The 20,011-nt window shown below is 49.0% G+C and overlaps 1 protein-coding gene across 1 annotated transcript in view; it reads right to left on the reverse strand.

Annotated features, from left to right (window-relative positions):
- Positions 1–20,011, reverse strand: part of C5h1orf94 (similar to human chromosome 1 open reading frame 94) — a 43,902-nt gene that overhangs the window by 9,483 nt on the left and 14,408 nt on the right. The window contains exons 2-5 of the mRNA NM_001134732.1: positions 13,502–14,190; positions 8,927–9,187; positions 7,526–7,698; positions 2,400–2,477 (exon numbers count right to left, since the gene is read on the reverse strand). Coding sequence (NP_001128204.1) covers positions 2,400–2,477; positions 7,526–7,698; positions 8,927–9,187; positions 13,502–14,190 — 1,201 coding nt within the window. The remainder of the gene's footprint in view (positions 1–2,399; positions 2,478–7,525; positions 7,699–8,926; positions 9,188–13,501; positions 14,191–20,011) is intronic.

Consider the following 20,011-nt stretch of genomic DNA (forward strand, 5'->3'; position numbering starts at 1 on the left):
CTGAACTCATCCCCCAATTGTTGGCCTGCTGCTCAAAGAGAGGTTGCAGGGCCCCGTGACACCACACGTGGGACTGGAAACTCCTTACAGGACAGACTCTGTGGTGGCCAATACAGGAAATGTCCCCATTCTCCGCAATGGGAAGTAGTTGGCCCTGGCAGAGACTAGTTAGGGATGAGTCCCAGAACTCACGCCAGCCTTATCCAGGGATATTCCCAAGATTCCATGGGGCCAATCAAAGCCATCATGTGCAGCACTGTCTGCTTCTCTGGAAACCACCTACAGAACAGTGTGCCGAGAATGATGGCCTCGTTCAGGAAATCTTATATAAATAGGTGTCCCTAGAAGGATGTGAGAGAGACCAATAAACAGCAGTAGCCTCGGTCTTTAAAATTCTTATCATGTTTTATACTGCATTATTCAAATATATACACACTCATAATTGCCTAAAAAGACTCTTTGAGCCAGGAGGAGCTGTTAGTGTTTGTAGGTAGAGATAATGGCACTGGGATTCCTGAGACGGGCTCTCTCCTAACAGGATGAGGGAGGCTCTTATTCCTGATGAAGCAGTTCTGACCATGGTAGTTATTGCTAACCTCCAGAAACACACTAGCCTATGCCAGCTCAGAGGCGAGGTTTACAGAGAAAGGGTGTGGACAGTCCGTGGACCTGTGTGAGAGAGGCAAGTCTATTTGCGGATGTGGAATGCTTGCCTTCAGCCCTGTCTCCGTCCCCAGTCTTAAGTGACTTTTCTCATACCCCATCTCTGCTCCGAGACTCAGTACCTCTGAGCCTGTTTCCATATCTGTCGGAGTATGGATGAGCATGCAGGCCAGCTTGGAAGCATGTAACTACATGTAATGTGTGTGTGTGTGTGTGTGTGTGTGTGTGTGTTGTATGAATGTGTATGTGTGTGTTAGTGTGAATGTGTGTGTTAGTGTGAATGTGTGTGTGTGCGTGTGTGTGTTAATGTGAATGTGTGTGTGAATGTGTGTGTTAGTGTGAATGAGTGTGTGTGTTAGTGTGAATGAGTGTGTGTGTTAGTGTGAATGAGTGTGTGTGTTAGTGTGAATGTCTGTGTGTGCGTGTGTGTGTGCGTGTGTGTGTGTGCTGGTATTTACACTACAGTATACATATGGAGGCTTAGGTGTCGGTCCTCACCTTTCACCTTGCTTTAAAGCAGTGTCTCTTGCTGTTCACTGCTGTAGATGCCAGACTAGCTGGTCCGTGGCCTTGTCTCCATCTCTCATCTTGTAATAAGCACATTGGGATTACAGATGCATGCTACTGCATCTGGCTTCACATGGGTTCTAGAAGTCCAAACTCCATTCCTCGTTCTTGGAAAGCAAGCGCTTTAATCCAGTAAGACATCGCTCAGCCCACTCTTTCTCTTTGCTTCTCTCTATGGAGATCTGTTACTATCTCTGCTGCTTTATTCTGATATGGTACTTTTGTGCATTTATCTACGAGAGATGTCCATCCCGGTGGCCAAGAGCACGAGGTCGCCAGGGACAGGCCTTCATTCGCTTCTGAGTTAACATCTCAGAGGCATTTGTAGCTGAAGTACCTGGGTAACTCATACTGTCACATTTGGCAAATCAAACTACAGGACACCAGTTTTATCCAAACTGGAAATAACCAGTGAGTATATTTTTAACATAAATATTTCTTGTGCAATGTTTAAATTTGAGATTCAAATCAAACTGGGTGTCTTCTACGGGAACTAGCCAGCCCACATAACATGCAGATGATTCTTTGGCCCACACATGCTGGGCAGAGCTGTGGGGTTGGTTTTGGCCGACTGAAAGTGTGCAGACCTCAACATGCACAGAGCTGAGGCTCTGGAAGACTGTGTGTGGCCTCTTTATGTGCTTCTGACACCCAGTGAAAGAGGAACAAAGGCTCCTGCACCTTCAGATCAGACCCTAAAAGGGCCAGGAGAACAGACCTGACCCTGATCCACAACCCAGTTCAGCTGACCCAGGGACTCATGAGCAGGAACTAAAGACTCCTTGAAAGTCCCTAGTCAGGGAAGCTACTTGTCACAGCAGACCCAAACGTATATGTTAATGTTATGGTCTAAACTCTTTAGGCCTCAGTTTCCCCATCAATACCATACGTCATAAGGTGGTTGAGAAGGCTGGATTGGTGTAGGAGAAGTCTTTGGGAAAAGGCCTGGTATTATCATGCAGGAAGGACTCTGTTAAGTGACATCTCATATCATCGTGTGGCAACCTTCATCTCTGATACAATGCTCAACATCTGTGCTTGTCCCCTTAAGTCAGTGATGGGCCAGAAAGCAATGGTGGTGACTGCCTGGCAAGGATAAAGTAGCAGAGAGCTTTCTGACCTAAAGACGTTGATGGAGCAGGGCATAGGAGGGGAAGTCACGCACTCACCTGTCTGGAGTAGCACCCCAGTGGTGGGTGTATGGGCTGCTGGTAGGGCATCCTTGTTGACCGCTGTGGGTACAGGCCCTAAGGAGAAAGAGAGTAGTTCCTGATGCTGGGTGAGGGTCCCCAGTCTGAGCACGGAAACTGTATGCCTCCACATCCCATTCACAGGCCTAGATCTACATCCCAGACTGACCTCCCATCCCCCCCATTGACCCAACTCCATGATGTTGCCTAGAGCTGGCTCAGCTCAGGTCACATGGGAAGCCCCTTTTAACAGACTCCAAATCTTCTTTCCCGAGTATGTAGGAAGGAGCGTGAGAGACTGACCACCTTTCAGAGGCTGATGTGCTCCTGAGAAAGTTATTCCACCTCTCTGAAAGTTATCGCTGTTGCTCTCCATACACACGTGTAGATGCAGAGGGGAGCCTCCTGTGTCATTTCTCAGGTGCTGACCCCTTTGTTTTCTTAAGATAAGATCTCTCAGCTGGAGAGATGGCTCAGTGTTAGGAACGGTGGCTTCTCTTCCAGAGGTCCCAAGTTCAATGCCAAGCACCCATATGGTGGCTCACAACCATCTATAATAAGATCTGATGCCCTCCTCTGGTGTGCATGAAAACAGAGTGACCCTAGACATAAAATAGATATATAAGTAAACAAATCTTTAGAAAAAGATAAGGTCTCTCACTGGGTTGAGGCTTACCAAGTGGCTTGAGGCTTACTGTGTTAGCTGGCCAGTAAACTCCAAAGATCCTCCTGTCTCTGCCTCCCCAGAACTACAACTCTGCCTAGCCATGCACAGCTACCAATTCATTTGAATTTTGATTGGTCAGACCCAGGTCCTCAAGGAATGTACTTTATGGACCGAGCTGTCTCCTCTGCCATCACGAGCCTCTCCTACCTTTCCCTAAGCCCATTCTTAGCTAACATGTGAGGGGTTCTACACATTTGTGTACCATGTTGATAAATCTGTATTCAAGTATGCCTGCATGTGTAGGGACGTGGCTCTAGCCAGCTGGGATTCTGTGTACAAATGTGTAACTGCGCTCGTCGTGTGTGTGTGTGTGTGTGTGTGTGTGTGTGTGTGTGTGTGTGTGTGTGCTTGCTCACTTGGGTTTCTGCTGCTCGGGGACCATGTGTATCTGTAGCTCGTGGTGAAGGTAAGCAGGGGGATAAATAAAGGAATGCAAGGAAAGAGCTGAGAAAGCACCTGGACACATAGTGAGGACTCTGTAAATGTTAGGTCTGTCCATCATCCCCCACTGGCCCCTCCTTCCAGAATCTCTGGCAGCTCAGCCCGAGGGAATGGAAATTTTATTCACAGCTCTGATTAAGGGTGGGGCCTGGGAATATCCTTATGTCCATCCAGACACAAGACACACACACGCCTTGCAGAAATGTTACAGAGTGGGCCAACTCATGACCCCTCCAAATGTCCACCCAGTCATGACCTACATACATCACAAGGGTACCCAGCCCTAGTTCTGCAGCCCACATAGGGACTAGGATTGCTATGAATTGCAGGCTAACATAAAATTGTAAGCTTACTGAAAACATTATTGCTAGATTGTTTTACAACTATTTGGTAACCTGATGATAGCATGATCTAGGACACGGACATCATAGATGACAGCGTCTTGTCAGTGAGTAAACAAGTCTGTTCTTGCAGCCCATGGATCATGTGTTGTATACGCGTAGATTTTATGTGTGGGTCTAGACAATTCTTCATCCACTGTAGCCCCGAGGAGCCAAAAACCTGGACACTACACCTAGGATGATGCTCAGAGCTTGAAACCCCTCTCAGCCCAGGGCATCTTTCTTTTTTTTTTTTTTTTTTTTTTCGGAGTTGGGGACCGAACCCAGGGCCTTTCGCTCACTAGGCAAGCGCTCCAGGGCATCTTTCAAGAAGGTTCTTCATCCCAAAATGCTGCCTCCATTCTAGGCTTGGTTTGTGTCAATCACCGAAAGGGTAACAGTGGACACTATGTTCTCGATGATGTCCCTAGCTCCTCATGAAGGGCTCTAGGATCTCTGATGCAGAGTCACCCGAGAAGTCTCCCAGCTTCCCTTCCTGTTCCAGCTTCCAACTCTGAGAATCACACATCCTGACTGAGAGTCCTGACCATTCTCTGTTACTAAGCAGTGACACTGGAGACCTTCCTATCTTGGCCCCTCTCACTCTCAGCAGTCCCTCCACCACCCCTTAAGCCCTATTGCTTAAAGTTCTGTGACCAGGGCAGCCTCACTCACCACCATAATCCAGCCAGGTTCACACCGGAGTGAACCTGCCAAAAGGATGACCTTGCTCATTCCAGGCCCTCAATGAGCTTTGAGATCTCCAGGCAGCTTGCTAAGCTCCCCCTTTCCCTCCCTGTCTACTGCTGCTTCCTTCCAACTACATTAACTTGCTACCTCTTCCAGGGCTGCAAACACCAGGCAGCCCTCCACCAACACCACCTGTTCTGTGGGCCACACTGGGGCTGATGGAGGGCATACAGCTGGCCAGCCCTGCCCCATCACTGTAAGAGATGTTCCTGCATTCATTAGTATGAGAAAGGCAGCCTGAGTCTAGGGATGTTTGCAGTGGTTAGAATTGCAGCTTTGTAAAATCATGAGTGAATAAGTAGTCACTCCTCTTTGCTTGAGGTTATGGCCTTTCCCCATACAGCTTCTCCTTTTTCATCTGGAGATGCTCAAGTTCTGTGTGGAGAATCTTCTCTTCCTATCTCTGAGTCTCTCTACCATGGAGCTCTGAGTAAATTAGATTTGGGACCTCATCTTCATTCCTTAGGCCGTGTGTGGAAGAGACCATGAAAGACTAGTCCCCTGATCTCTTTGCCCCCTCAAGGTCTACTGAACTCCCTGACCCCCTTTTCTTAGAGGGCTATAACTGAATATTAATGAAATGAACATCTGTGTCACACTGGGGATTTTAAGAGTCCTTCCCCGTATGTGGGCTCAATTAATCCTTACAACACAATCAGTTTCTGCTGCTGCTGTAATTATGATAAGCCCACCTCTTCTTCAGACAAACTGGGACAGTTAAGGAACTTGCCCAAGGCCACACAGTGCAGATGCTGCAGAGCCCTTTCACCGTTCTTCCGGTTTCCAGATCTGCCTTCTCTCTACTGTATCAGACCTCCTGGTCAGTTGTCTCTCACAGTGAGCACTGAGAGATTCTGAGACGCCATGAGAAGATAGAAACACTGTCTTTAGCCATCCCCTCGGGGGCAGGGGGGTCAGTCCGCTCCTTCATGGCCAGCTTCAACTAGGCCATTTACTGCCTGAATTCACAGAAGTTAGTAGGTCCTCCTGGGCAGGCCAGGGCACCACTTCTTTGCACAAACTGATGGATGGATGGATGGATGGATGGATGGATGGATGGATGGATGGATGGATGGGTAGGTGGATGGGTAGGTAGGTAGATGGATGCATGGATAGGTGGGTGAATGAGTAGATGGATGGATGAGTAGGTGGATGGGTGGGTAGGTGGATAGAAGGATGAATGGATGGATACATGGATGCATGGGTGCATGGGTGCATGGATGGATGGGTGAATGGATGGATGGGTGGATGGATAGATAAGGATAAATTAGTAGATAAATATGGATGAGTCAGTAGTCAAGTGGACAGAGAGATATATACATACAGCAGAAAGTCCAGGATAAGCAGCACTCAAGAGCATGTTTCAAAATGAGTGTGTGGCTATACCTGTTTGAGGCAATAGGCTGAGCTGAATATCTACTGTGAGTTAAAAAAAAAAAACTACATTTGATCTATAAGAAAGCATTCTCTACCTCTAGAAATTTGGCATCCAGAGGGTCTGACTCAGTTTCCCTCCTTCTGCATTCAGCCCTACGATTTGAAGGGTCTCTGAAGACATAGGACAGTCTTTATGCTCTGAAAACATGGCCATACCTTATTCACTCAAAAAAGCCAAGTCAGCGAAGCACCACAGTGACTTCTAAGCATGGAAACTTGTGCAGTTGTTTCCGGGCCTGGGGTCTTAGTGTACCCCACTGGTCTTACTCCTGAACTCACACTGGATTCCAAGCCTCTTCCTCACCTCTGAGTGGCCTCCCCCCAGCACAGTGCACAGGCTACAGTAAGCACAGAGCAGAGGTCTTTAAAGTTACTTAAGAAAATGAATAAATACATAAAAAATGAGCCGGTCAATGAGGAGGTGAATAAATGAACGGGGATTAGAAAAGCCCCAAATTGCAAGGGTCTGAGAACACCGGTGAAGGAAGCGGTGAATTAATGACCCGGTTGGTCCTCTGGCAACTGTGTGAAGATGTTACTACTAATGTGAAGATGATGCCTTGCCATTTCCTCTAGATGATCTCCACCTCATCGTGAACCACGAGGCATTTTCTACCTGCCAAGGGTACATTCTTTCCGAAACAAAGTTGAAAACACAACAGAGACAGGTCCTTTGAGTGTGACGCTAATTTCTTTTCCACTTTCCCGTTTCCAGACCTGGCTGAGCTGGGCAAGGCCAGCCAAATGACCAATGCACAGGTCTGAGACCCTGAACTTCCTGGAGGAACCATGTGACATTGACGGAGACGAGCGAGGAGGAGGAACACAAGGTTGGGGAAATCTCTGATGTTGAGCGCCTCTCCTGAAAACACAGAGCACTACCTAAGGGAACTGTTAAGTTATTGGATCGGACAAAGGCTTAAACTGGAGTGGACATTTATTTGATTCTTTCTTCCTTCTACCAAGTGGGCCGTGGCTCTTAAGGGATATTAAGTTAAATGGACAAAATGAAGAAACTACATTTTCTCTGCATAAATAAGCTTCGTGAGTAAAATTTCAAACCCTGCTACAAATTCTTCACTATCTCTTTGTGTGGGACTTCTCATTCCATTCCAGCTAGGTTCCCAAGGTCCTGTGTGCATGCACGGTATGCATGTGTGTGAATACATAAGTACACACAGGTGCATGCATGTACATGTGTGAGTGCGTGGGCGCGTACGTGCATGGTGACTCTGTATGATCACAATGAAAATAGTAGTGTCTATTCTCACCCTATATGACCAATGGTTAGGGATGGCGTTCAAGGGGTGTCCTAAGGTTCCTGGTGCATCAGACTCCTGGGTGGGGGGGAGCCAGAGCCACTTGCCTACCTGATACTGCGGGAAGGTAGAGTGGCTGGAAAACACCGGTGGAGGTGGACAGTTCAGATTGAGCCAGAGAGGCTGGTTCAGGGTGGTCGAGGTCAAGGCTGTGGTGAAGCGAGGGGCGAAAACATTCCCGGCATACTTAATGTTCTTTTCAGGCACCGTTGTAGGGGAGTTAACTGCAAATCACAGCAGAGGAAGAGCATCTCAGTGCCGGCAGCAGGGAGAGGCCACACCTTCTATACCGTAACTACCCGGGGATACATGTTCTCAGGGGTCGGGTCCCGGTCGGGTCCCGTAAGCTCCAAGAGGGGTCCTTTCAAGTTAGGGAGACTTCTAACTCTGGGAAACCATCATTAGTGTAGAGTTTGCTTATTTGGAAGGGCTGGCTTCTCTCTCCACCACTAACTGATAAATAAGGCGCGTGGGCAAGGTATTCAGTAAGCCATGTTGCTAAGGCTATATTTCACCTACTTGCAAAACAGAATTCCAGCTTCATACACACAAGGGCAAAGCTGTTGCAAAGGGTCTCCTTCTAATGACTAAATCCACCTGACCAAGAATGGATATTCAGCAAAGGCAGAAACTTTGCGCAGGTTGTTGTCGCTATATGGGGAATGGTTTTCTAAATATTTTAAAGTTAATATTACTTTCCTTTATACGTATGTGCGTGTATGTGCACGCATGTGTCTCATGTATTTGTAAAGAGGGTAGTTTTCAGACCCTTGGAGCTGGTGTTACGGGTGCTTCTGAGACACAAAACAGGGGTGCTGGGGACCAATCTCCAGTCCTCTGGAAGTACATAAGCACCATTGAGCCATCTCTCTAGCTCTTAAAGCTGAGTATTTAAAAACATGAACTAGTTCACTGGGGGTTAACTTAATACTGAGTTTTAAAACATGAGATCAAGCTGAATTGTTATTGTTCATGAACACTGGATTTTCTTCCTCTACGGAGACATCCATGAGCTATGGAATCAGAAATACCCCCCTTGCAGCATCCCTTTTTGTTAATTTCTTTGTGTTTGGAAATGGGTTTTGACTTTATGACTGATCCCGTCATAGGAGGACAAAGGAGAGGAAGCCAGGCCAGGTCACGAATGATCTCAGTGTGGAAGTAATACAAAACATGCTTTTCTCTGTGGCCTGGGCAAACTGAGAGGCTATAATACATCCCTGGTTGTAGCCATGTACCACATCAGTTGTTTGTGCCTGTGGGAATCTCTGAAAACCAATTACATTCCTCTAGCAGTTGGATTCCCTTAGGGGATGCTGGGAGAAAAATAATCTCCTCCATTTTATGGAGTTAAAAATCCTGACGCCCAAGGGAAAACCAGTAACTTGCCCATGGACAAGATGAGATACCCCTATCTGGACCTATCAGGGTTTCCAGGTAAAGTTCACTTACATTTCAGATCCAGTCCGTCCATATCCACTTTGGTTCGAAGCCTCAGCTGCCCAGTGGGATTCTTGGTGGCCCCAAAGAACTCATAGAGCAGGTTTTTCTCTGCTGGCCACACGGGCTTCTTGGTTGGCAGAGTCATGGAGATGGTACCCATTGGGTCACTGTGACCCTCCTCACCGCAGGTGTCCTTCCGGTTCTGGGGCCACTGGTTGAGAAAGAGGCTCTCTCGACTTTTGGTAAACTCTTTTGTGCCAGGACTTCGTTCTGCAGAAGGAGAGAAACTGAGTCAAAGCCTCTGGAAAGCAAGAACTTCTTGTGGGTTTTCTTTCTTGGAGGACACAGCGTATACTGAGGTCCAGGCCACACTAGGGACTGTGTCTCTGTCAAGTGTATCCCCAGGGTCTGATTGCTTCTCATTCTCATATTCCTGTCTTATACACCTGTCTCTCCATGCACCTGTCTACTCATCCATCCATCCACCAATCCATTCACCCTCCTAACCACCCATCCATTTATCCTTAGCCACCCATCTTTCCAGCCACTCATCTGTCCACCCATCTGTTCAGTGGTTTATCCAGCCAGCCACTTATCTATTTATTCACCTAACTATATATTTGTTCATCCATCCATCCATCCATCCATCCATCCATCCATCATTCATCTATCATCTCTCCATTTAATTATCCATCTACTATCCATCCGTTTATCCATATACCCACACCCTTTTCTTTTTCTCTTAGATAGGGCCTCACTGTGTGGCCCTGGTTGGCCTCAAACTTACTGTGTAGACCGGGCTGACATCAAGGTCACAGAGGTATGCTTGTCTCTCCCTCCTGAGAGCTGAGATGTGTGCACCATGCCTGGTTATTTGGTTTTCATTCTTCCCTTCCCCCCTCCTTGCTTTTCTTCCTTCTTCCACTGCCTTTCCCTCCCTCTCTCTTCCTTCCTTCTTTCCATCCATAGTGTCCAAGCTAAGGAGATGAGCGAAGGTTGGATGAAGTTGCACATTGCTTAGTTAAGGAGACACACATCCCTACAGACTACATAGTCCGAGCCATGCTGCTGAGTCCCTCATCATAAATGTCACCTCTGCTGTGATTCTCACAGGCCATTCAGCTCTCTCATCAGTGCCAGGCTTTGCCCTGAGTACTGGAGACACAGCCATGAGTCAGAGCCAGACCGCCCTGCAGGAGCTCACCCAAGGAAGAGGAAGGTGTGCCCAGAAATAGCTCCAGGACAAGGCAGATGGTCACTGTGAGGTGACAAAGAGGCAAAATGGAAGGAGATACTGACTGGGATCTTGTCTGTCTGAGTGGGTCCTTTAACCTAGAAGGAAGGAAGGCTTAGCAAGACTCTCATTGGGGGCTATCAGAAAGATGTCACTGGCCTGGACAATCACAAACAAATGGCAGGAGCATCAAAGGAACAAGGTGATTCATCCTAAGTGACTGGAGTCACCCAACGGAAGGACTCAGTGGGTGCCAGACTCAGGTCTTATTGCAAATACACCTGACATGTCAGCAGAGATATTTCCCTTCAGTGTTGCAGCCTTTCTTCAAAACTGGAGTGTCTCCGTGTGTGGGACAATGGATGCGAAACACTCAAGGCAGAATTGTGCCCTCACTGAACGCATACGGAGTTACTTGTCATTGTTCCCTAACCAATGGTGTAACCACTGTTTACACAGCATTTACATTGGATTAGGCACCAGTGGTGATCCATAGATTATGTACAGAGTGTAGGAGGGAGGGAGGGAGCTGTGTGCTACTGTGTATAAGGCTCTTGAGCATCTTTGAATGGGTATTTGAGGGGTTCCTGGAACCAAGAAATAGAGACAGCTTGATAAATGTGTGTACACATAAATTATATGTTATATACATGTACTCGCAAGTGTTACATAATTACTATTAAGGCATTTATCTGTTAGAAGCAGAAAGTGGACTTTGGCCTCTCTACCCCCTCACTCCTTCCTCAGACTGGCTGTCTCTGAACACCTCGACAGAGCTTGGCTGAGAAGTCTGCCTGCAGGTGGATGGCTATGAGCTGCTCTGGACACAGTGGAAGCACCTGGGAACTCTAGTAACAGTCAGATCGGGAGGGCCTGTGCTTCAGCGTTACCGATGGTAATGGACGTGATTCCACCATATCATGAATTCCTCTATAGCCCAGCCCAACCCAGCAAGCCCTCAGGGCCTCTGCATGGGCCTGGGCCCTACCTTCCCTGCCCCCCCCCCAAAAAAGGGGAAGCACTGCTCCAGCCAGGGACATTTTTAGCAGAGCATGTCCCCAGAGTCTCTTCCAGCAGTTCCTCTGGTTGCTGAGTTTAGCCCCCAGCTAGAGCGCTGAAATAATATAGCCACTAATAATAGTCATTTTCCCCAGAGACCAGCAAATTTGCAGCCACTCACACAGCTACAACATCTGCAAGACCCCTCTGGCATCTGGGAACTCTCTGTCCCTTTCCCTCTCCCTCTGTCTTTCTGTCTACCTCTGCCTCTGCCTCTCTCTCAGCCTCTTGGCCTCTCGGCCTCCCTGTCCCCCCCCTCCCCTTTCTCTCCTCTTTCTCTCCCCCCTCTCTTCTCTCCCCTCTTTCTCTCCCCCCTCTCTCCCCTCTCTCCCCTTTCTCCCCTCTCTCCCCTCTCTCCCCTCTCTCTCCTCTCTCTCTCCCCTTTCTCTCTTTCTCCCCCTCTCTCCCCTCTCTCCCCTCTCTCTCCCCTTTCTCTCTCTCCTTTCTCTCTTTCTCCCCCCTCTCTCCCCTCTCTCCCCTCTATTTCCCCTCTCTCCCCTCTCTCCTCTCTCCCCCCTCTCCCCTCTCTCTCCCCTTTCTCTCTTTCTCCCCCTCTCTCTCCTCCCCCTCTCCCCTCTCTTCCCCCTCTCCCATCCCCACCTCTCTCTCTCCTCATTTGTCTGTCTTCCCTTTGCCTCATAACTATACAGACATACTCAGGACAAGCACACTTACCAACACACACACACACACACACACACACACACACACACACACACACACACACACACAGGCACCCTCAGCTCTACACCCTGTGCTTTCTCTAATGAGTATGCTCACCCTGAACAAAGATTTCTCTGGCACACCTAGCCCGCGGGTTTGTACACAAGGCACTCTCTGAGTGTGGGGAGGGCAAGTGGAGAAGATACCTCTGTTCTGCAGTCCCTTCATCGAGGAACATGAAGGTTCCCCTCTGGAAGGAGAGGGCAAGTGTTTCTCTCCCTCTCGGGGAGGGCTCAAGCCTCCTCCATCCTTTGCCATCATCCCAAAGCCTTGTGACTCCTCCAGGTTTGCTGAGTACTATGTCCAGCTTGTCACCTCAGCTCTGATTTCCCGGGGTCCCTCCACTGCTCCAGAATATAGAATACTTGGGAAGGTGACCTTGTTCCTGTTTCTCAGGGCTGTGAGCCCTCCCTAGACAGGCACTGTCAGTTAAGCATCACACTACAGCCTGGGGGTGACCTTTCTCTTGGTTGGCGCAAGTATAATCTATTCTTCTAGAGACTGGCGACTGTGGGCAGATGGCTCTGCAATCCAGTCTGAACATGCACAATGTGGAGTCCCAGAGATGGGCAGGGAGCACCAGAGGGGGATGAGTTCCTTGGGATGACCAGAGTTCCTATTCAAGAGCTAAAAATATGCTTCTCTAAGGTTCTAGAGCTTCAGAGAACAAATCCCAGGACCAACAGTTTGAACTTATGCCCTACGGAGGGTGGAGCAGTCCTGATGACCAGGATGGGTGTCTCCATAAAAAGGTAAGTGACCCCCATATGCCAATCAATTTTCTCTCCAAGCCTAGACTCAAGGCTGGGCTCTTTCTTGATAAGGTAAATAAATCCTCCAGTATGCTCTGGGTACCTAATGAAATCAGAAATTATGTGTCTTGCAGGGTGTGGAAAGATGGCTGACTTAGTGAAATGCTTCTCACACCAGCCTGAGAACCTGAGTTTGGATTTCCCACATCTGTATACAAAGCTGGGTGCGGAAACACATGTGTGTAATCCTAGTGCTGGGGACAGAGTCAGCATCCCTGGAGTTGCCGAGCCAGCCACTCTGGCTGAATTGGTGGGCTTCATGTTTGGTGAGTATAAGACCCTACCTATCTTAAGAAATAAGACGGAGGGGGGCTGGAGAAATGGCTCAGTGGTTAAGAGCACTGACTGCTCTTCCAGAGGTCCTGAGTTCAATTCCCAGCAACCACATGGTGGCTCACAACTATCTGTAATGGGATTTGACTTCCTCTTCTGATATGTCTGAAGACAGAAATGTGTGTGTGTGTGTGTGTGTGTGTGTGTGTGTGTGTGTGTGTGTGTGTGTGTGTGTGTGAAGAATATGGAGAGGTGCAGAGGAAGTCACCTGACATTACTTCTGGCCTCTAGACATATACGTGTGTGTATCTATCCACACATGAACATCCATATACCACTTAGGCGCACACACATACACACACAACCAGAGAGGCTGCATTGTTTTTGCTTTGCACAAAGACACACCATGGCCTTGATCAGCTTCCTGATCAAGGCTCTCTTCCTTGAAAACCCCCTCACTTTCCTGTTCTCAGCCCCACTCACCAATCCAGTGGTGGCCCTCAAGAGCTGGGTCAGCCTCAGTCTTGGAGCAGATCTTGGCAAACACTGGGAGCTGCCTCTTCGGAGGAGAGAACTCGGGGAGTTTGTCGGGGACTGCGGGAGGAGGTGGGGGTGGCAGCAGCAGGAATGGGCCCAGCCCCATGGACTCCCGGGGTCCGGAGCCATTGAACATGCTATTCTGCAGGAAGTCCTTAATGACCTTGGTCTCTTCCAGCACCATCTTGTTGTCTGGGGCCTTGGACATTTCAGTTGACTTCAGTGGGAACTGAGCCAGGAGCTTGCTGATCTCTGAATTAGAGGCACCCAGGCTATGACTTTTGTCTTTAGTCCCCTTCACACTCTTGACCTTGGCCGCTCGCAGGATGCCGGTGACTGTAGACATGGCAGAATCAGAGTCCTGCCTGCTGCCGATGATGGGCATGGACAGCTTCTGCTCCCGAAGTTTGTCACCAGCCATTATGGAGGATCCTGCATACTCGGTGCTGTCTGCCCCAAGAGGAGGCACAAGAAAGCAGGGAGCCAGCTCCCGGGTCCCCTGGGGAGTAACAATAGGTGTTGCCAGCTCCCCAGAGCCCTCTTGGACCAAGATGAGATGTTCTTTAGTGAGGCTCAAGAACTCTTGCTCCACCAGCAGGGAGATCTCATCCTTGCCACCGCTCAGTTCCAAAGCTCTGCAAAAGGATCAGAGACACAGTAGAATTGGTGTGAACGCCTCTGTCAGCAGTAGGGCTGGGGGCAGGGGAGGTGCTCAGGGGAGGAAGGTGGACTCACAACCTGTTGGGAACAAGTTTCCCAGTGAGAAAACCTGTTGCTTTCTCCAGAAGGAAAATGGGTGGGGGGTGAGGGGTCACAAAGTCAACCCCGAGTAGGGCTCAACATCACCCACTAGGCCACCATTGTGCTGAGAATATCTGTCCCTCCTTCTTCAGGAACAAACACCAGAGAGGTAGTTCACTGGGAGAAATTTTCCCAGCAGCAAAAGGGCTAACTGTGAGTAAGCATTTCCCAGACTGAGATGTGGAGCCTGAAGGAGAAGTCCCCTTCCTCTTGCAGGATGGTGAAGTGTCCAGAAAGTCCCTCATCTGGCTCTATCACGTCTCATGTGGGTGGTCCTAGCAAGTTCTTCAGCATCTCAGCTACGTTACTCTGATATCTGTGTGATTCCCAGCAATGTCACGGAGGGGTGCTTGAACAGTGCAGACATTCTACCACAAGGTTCATGTGCCTGTCAACTATCATATCTGCTCGGTTCAGGTTCACAGTCTGAGCAGACCCTGAATCCTGAGTTCCACAGTGTGACTATCTGGATTCCTATATACACCCTTGCTGGCATGGCCTCTGACAGGGAAATGACATCTGAATTGTTTCTTGTTTTTGTTTCAGTTGTGGATAACAGTACCCCTTGCCCGAACCCTGAACCAGTTCACAAGGCTCTCCCTGTGCTCCTGTCCCTCCTCTCCATCTTAGATCTGGATTCCAACAATCTGATGGCCCTTGATGGGCCAATGAACTCCCAGCTCCTGGTTATTGGTTCTCCTCGGGTGAGGGAGAAGATGGTGAGCCAGACATCTTGGCTACTCACCAGCAACCCTGCTGAGGAACCCCTCCCTTCACTGCATTCCCAGGGCAACCAAAATGCCTCAGCTTAGAAGCATTGGCGATGCATACTTAAAGGGTTCCAAGGAAGGGCGAATACAGTTACCAATGGCTGGAAAATGGAAACATGCTCTGCTGACACTCAGGGACCACAAAGAGGGAAGACGGTTAAGAGGCAGAAGGGACAAAATAAAATAAAAGGAATACCATGGGGGCTCAGTGGCTGCAGCTTCACTGTGGCTAAACCAAGACATGGTCTGTTTGACGATCTCCTAGCAGCTAAGGAGGCAGAAGAAATACCCAGAACCAGTGTGCATAGCGAGCCCCTACTTTCCTCCTGATGTTGTTTGCTTCTGAGGACGCACACACACACATGCATGCATGCACGCAGACACACCCATGCGCTCACATTTCTTGGTGCACACAGATCTGTGAGGAAACAGGCAGACACACAGCTCACTCAGAGAGGAGTAGAGCCTGCCCTTAACAGTCCACAGAGGTAGGCCTGCTTCCTACCCTCAATTTCTCTTTCCCTCATACTCTTCTTTCCCTCTCCCTGGCCCTCTTGAATATTCCCTTGCTTTTGCCTCCTTCCCATGTCTAGACTTAGGGCTATAAATAGGCTCTACTCTCACTGCTGTGCCCCAAGAATAATCAGAGTAAGGAGGACTGATGCCCCAAGTTTCAGATCCTTCTCCTCCCTTCCAAGGATCAGGTGAGTCTCAAGTCCCAGGAACCAGTCACTTGCAGGACCAGATTTTGTTTTTCCCTACCTCCGCCCTCTACCCCCACTCCACCCCCACTCCACTGCCTTGCAAAGTCAGCTGCCTGCCAATCGCTTCTCTGAATTAGCCTCACCCAAGGATACTTATTTTCTAACAAGGTGAGCATGGCATTGTGGTCACACTTAAACAACAAAAGCAGCCTTTATCTCTCAGAGCTACACGTTAAATATGTATAGATCAATTATGTCTGGGGTTTCCTTTAAGACTAATCCAGCTGAGGGAGGAAGAGGGCACAACAGATAAGATCCTGCCTAGGCTGTCAATCACGAGGAAAGCTGGAGGCAGACACCTGGGGCCATCACGTTAGTCAGTCTACCGGCATCTATATTTGGTTTCTGGGTTACACATTCACTCGCAAGAGTCACCACGGAATCTTCAAAAGAACCAAGTGGCAGGGAAGCAGTGTCTCTTTGTGTGCTTGTGTGCATGCGCACGAGTGTGTGCTCCTATGTGTGAACGGGTGCCGGGGGTGGGGATTTACCGTATGCTTATGTACATGTTGAAACCTGAGGTCAACTTCAGGTGTCTTTCTTGGGAGCTCAGAGTCTCTCATTGGCCTAGAGTTCGTTAGTCAGTTCAGATTGGTTGACCAGTAAGCCTCTAGAATCCCCCTGTCTCAACCTCCCTAGGGATGGTCTTAGAAGTACATACCAACACACCATTTTTAATGTGGCTTCTGGAAATTGAATTTAGATCCTTGATCTTGCACGGCTAGTACTTGAATGACTGAGCCATCCACTAAGCCCTCCCCCAAAACCAAAAACCAAAACCAAAAACCAAAAACCAAAACAAAACAAAAAACAAAAAAGCCCCACCTTTTAAAAGACCTTGAGGTCCCTGTTTCAAAACACCCCAGGCTTGGTTTCCACTTGACAGGAAACTGACACTCCCATCACTCACAGCATGGGGGACCAAGCAATAGTGCGCGGCGGGTGCTGGATGAGAATTATTGTGCCCCTCAGTTCCTGTCTAACCCTAGTTTTCTCCATCTGTCAAGCAAGCAAGCTCTTCTCAAGGTTAGACTGTAGAGATGTTTTTGAGATAGGTAAGTTAGGCAAAGACTTAACACAATTCTGGTGTATAGCAAGCCAGAGAACCAGCATTCATATTAATGGTTTTGTCCATAAAAGGCACCCCAACCCCTTCTGCACAGCCTGCCGCCGCCACCACCAGACTGCTGTGGTTGCCTGAAACAATTCAAACCTGACTCATTCCTCTCATTCCCCTCTGGATACTCTGCCAAGGTCAATGGGGTTGTTTGAATGCTAGAGGTAAGCATTGTGTCCAAAATAGAAATGCACGGCCTGGCTGGTGAACTCTCCAGGTACCTCCTACCAAGACCACCAGAGGCCTCATTTCCAATAAATTACCACAAGGCAGGTCTTGACATTGGTGCACACATGTGATACCCCTCCACATCCCTGGACATCTGACAGTGTCATTTGCACTTCACAGACAGGAGCCCTGAAAGACCAAGGACCTCGGCACCATGTAAGGGTGGAGACTTGAGGTGGGGGAACACAGCTGATCCACTTCCTGTACTCATCCAGTCTCAGCCAGCCTCCTTTCTGGAGCGTTCCTCCCTCACAGTGCCCCAGCTGTTGCCTGGGCTTTGTTCCCCAATCTAAACGCAATCAGAGATATTGTCACTTTCATTCCATAATGCCAACCCTTGGAGGGTCATCGAAGTGGATCTTGAGCCTGTCATCCACAGCCCCAGCTCTCCCTGACAGCTACATGACTGCTGCGTGTCTCCTGAGCTTGTCCTCTGAGTCTTCTGCCAACTTCCAGTTAGAAATGTCTAACTAGAGAGGAGTCCAGGGCAGGGCCTTGTGGACACAGACAAAGACCCCACTTGCAGCTCCACAGTAACCCGGTATCGGCTCACGGGGGAAAATGAAGCAACCCCTCATCATCCCATCTCCATGCCTCCATGAGATCCTTTATCAAACACCCGGCTGTGATCAGGATTCGTCACATACCCAGAAGTCCTTAATCCTATGTCTTCCCTGCCTGCTCAGCCCCCTCTATCCCCAGGAAAATAAGATTGGCTTGTTCTTGTTTGTTTTAGAAAACCCGCATGGCCACAGAGCAGGGACATTCTCAGAACCCAGATCAAGCAATTGCCTTGCTTAAAACCATCTTGTGGAATCTCATTACTCATAGGATAAAATCCAAACTCCTTGATGATCCCCGGGACACTACACAAATTGGCCCATCTCCCGCTCCTTCCAGCACGTTGATCTTTTATCTATGACTTAAAATGCCAAGCTCATCCCTGCCACCAAAGGCCCTTGCGTTTCCTGTGGGATGAATGCTCTGTGTACCTGCTGGATCGCCCCTTACCTGGCATCTCTGGAACACTCAGGTTTCTATTCAGATGCCATAGTCCCCAAGTGGCCTTTCCTATCTGATTTTTAAAGAATTGCTCCCTCCTTCGCTTGCTAGGCCCGCTCTGTGGGGATCTCAATCAGTCTCTCTCCTTCATGTTGCCTCTATCATAGTGGGTTTTTATTTAAAAGATGTCACTTCCCCAGTGTATGCACTCCATGGAGGCAGGGGCTCTATCTCGGTCATCCCAGAGCCGGTGGAACCTAAAACAGCACCCGTCACAAAGCTCCAGCTCAGAAAGGATTCGTTGGCTAAATGAATGGAGGAACGATTCCCTCCCCTCTCCTGGCCAAAAACCACACCAGCTTCTCTGACTTGTTGCAATCTGTCTGACATCCCCTCGGGCTGGTCAGAAGCCCAGCCCCTCAACCCTCTTGCTTAGTCTAGATCCCAAGAACTTCCTGTTAGACACAGGTGGGGAGGTCTGTCATCGGACAACCACACTGGGATGTGCAGACCCTCAGAGAGCTTGCGATGACTCTCTGCAATCACCTGGAGCTTCATGGAACATTTCCCAAGCAGCACCTAAGTTTACTAAGTTCAAAGGTGAGCAAGTGTTTCCTGGTATCCAGGAAGAGGCACGTGGTATTCTTTCGGCTATGTAGGCACGTGCACCTCTGTGCTCATCATCGATGCCTGCAGAGGTCTGTGTCAGAGAGTTTCCCTGACACGTTCCACTTTATTTTTTGAGGCAGGGTCTTTCACTGAACCCGGAGCTCGTCAACTGGGTTAGACTGACTGGCCAGTGAGCTTGGAGAAATCTGTCCGTCCCCACCCCATTCCCGAGCACTGCGATTACAGCTGTGCACTGCCAGCATTTATTTGAGTGCCAGGAATTTGAACTTGGGAGGTCCTCATGCTTCCAGAGAGCACTATCCACTGAGCTATCTCACCACCCCCTAAGCCCTTTCCCTGAGCTTTGCTAAACCTGGCATCCCCCCCCCGCCCGCCCCAGTGATGTTTGCTTTTTCCTCTGGGTTGATAAACATCATAAAATCTACTAGACTCTATCTAGTGACTCATTCCAGGAAGGCAACCTAATTCCTGGGCTTCAGATAAAGGAATCAAGTCAGAACCCATGCCAAGGCTCTGGGACCCGAGGTCCATGCTTGCCCCTCTGCTTCGGTGACCCATGAAAATGGCGATTGTGTGCCCGCGACTCAAGATCTGTGTTATCTCTGCATTTGCAATGTACAGAATCGTGTGAAAATAAGGGCTACTGACTGGCTGGCACCCCTTCCCAGCATAATGACTAAGCAAGCATGTTCTTAGCTCCCCCAGCAGCAGCTCTGTGTACATGATAACACAGAGCAAAGATGAAAACTGCTACTCGGCTGAGCCAAAAAACAGAAAAATGCAAGCAGGAAGTTGTAAGCGCCAAAGGAGGACACCGAGACAAATATTTTCTTCCAGCCGTAGCATCTTAGGCCGAAGGCAAACATCACCCAGGCCAGATGCCCTGGCCATATGGCTGACTAGAAAGAGAAGCAAGGTGAAGGCTTTGGCGTCACACACAGACTCAGGCTTGAACTATGGTCCATGGGCAAACTGACCCCTGACCTCAAGGTTCTGGGTCTACATGGTGCGGGACAGCATGGTAGAATTGTTAAGAGGTGAGTTTAGGGAGGGAGGCAGAAACTAGACAAAACTGCCTACTGTTTAGCAGAGGCCAGATCTTTTACAATGGCCTCATATGGAAGCCACAGGTCCTATTTATGAA

Source organism: Rattus norvegicus, chromosome 5 (assembly GCF_021556685.1).
Source record: "Rattus norvegicus strain SHRSP/BbbUtx chromosome 5, alternate assembly SHRSP_T2T, whole genome shotgun sequence".
NCBI classification, from domain to species: domain Eukaryota; kingdom Metazoa; phylum Chordata; class Mammalia; order Rodentia; family Muridae; genus Rattus; species Rattus norvegicus.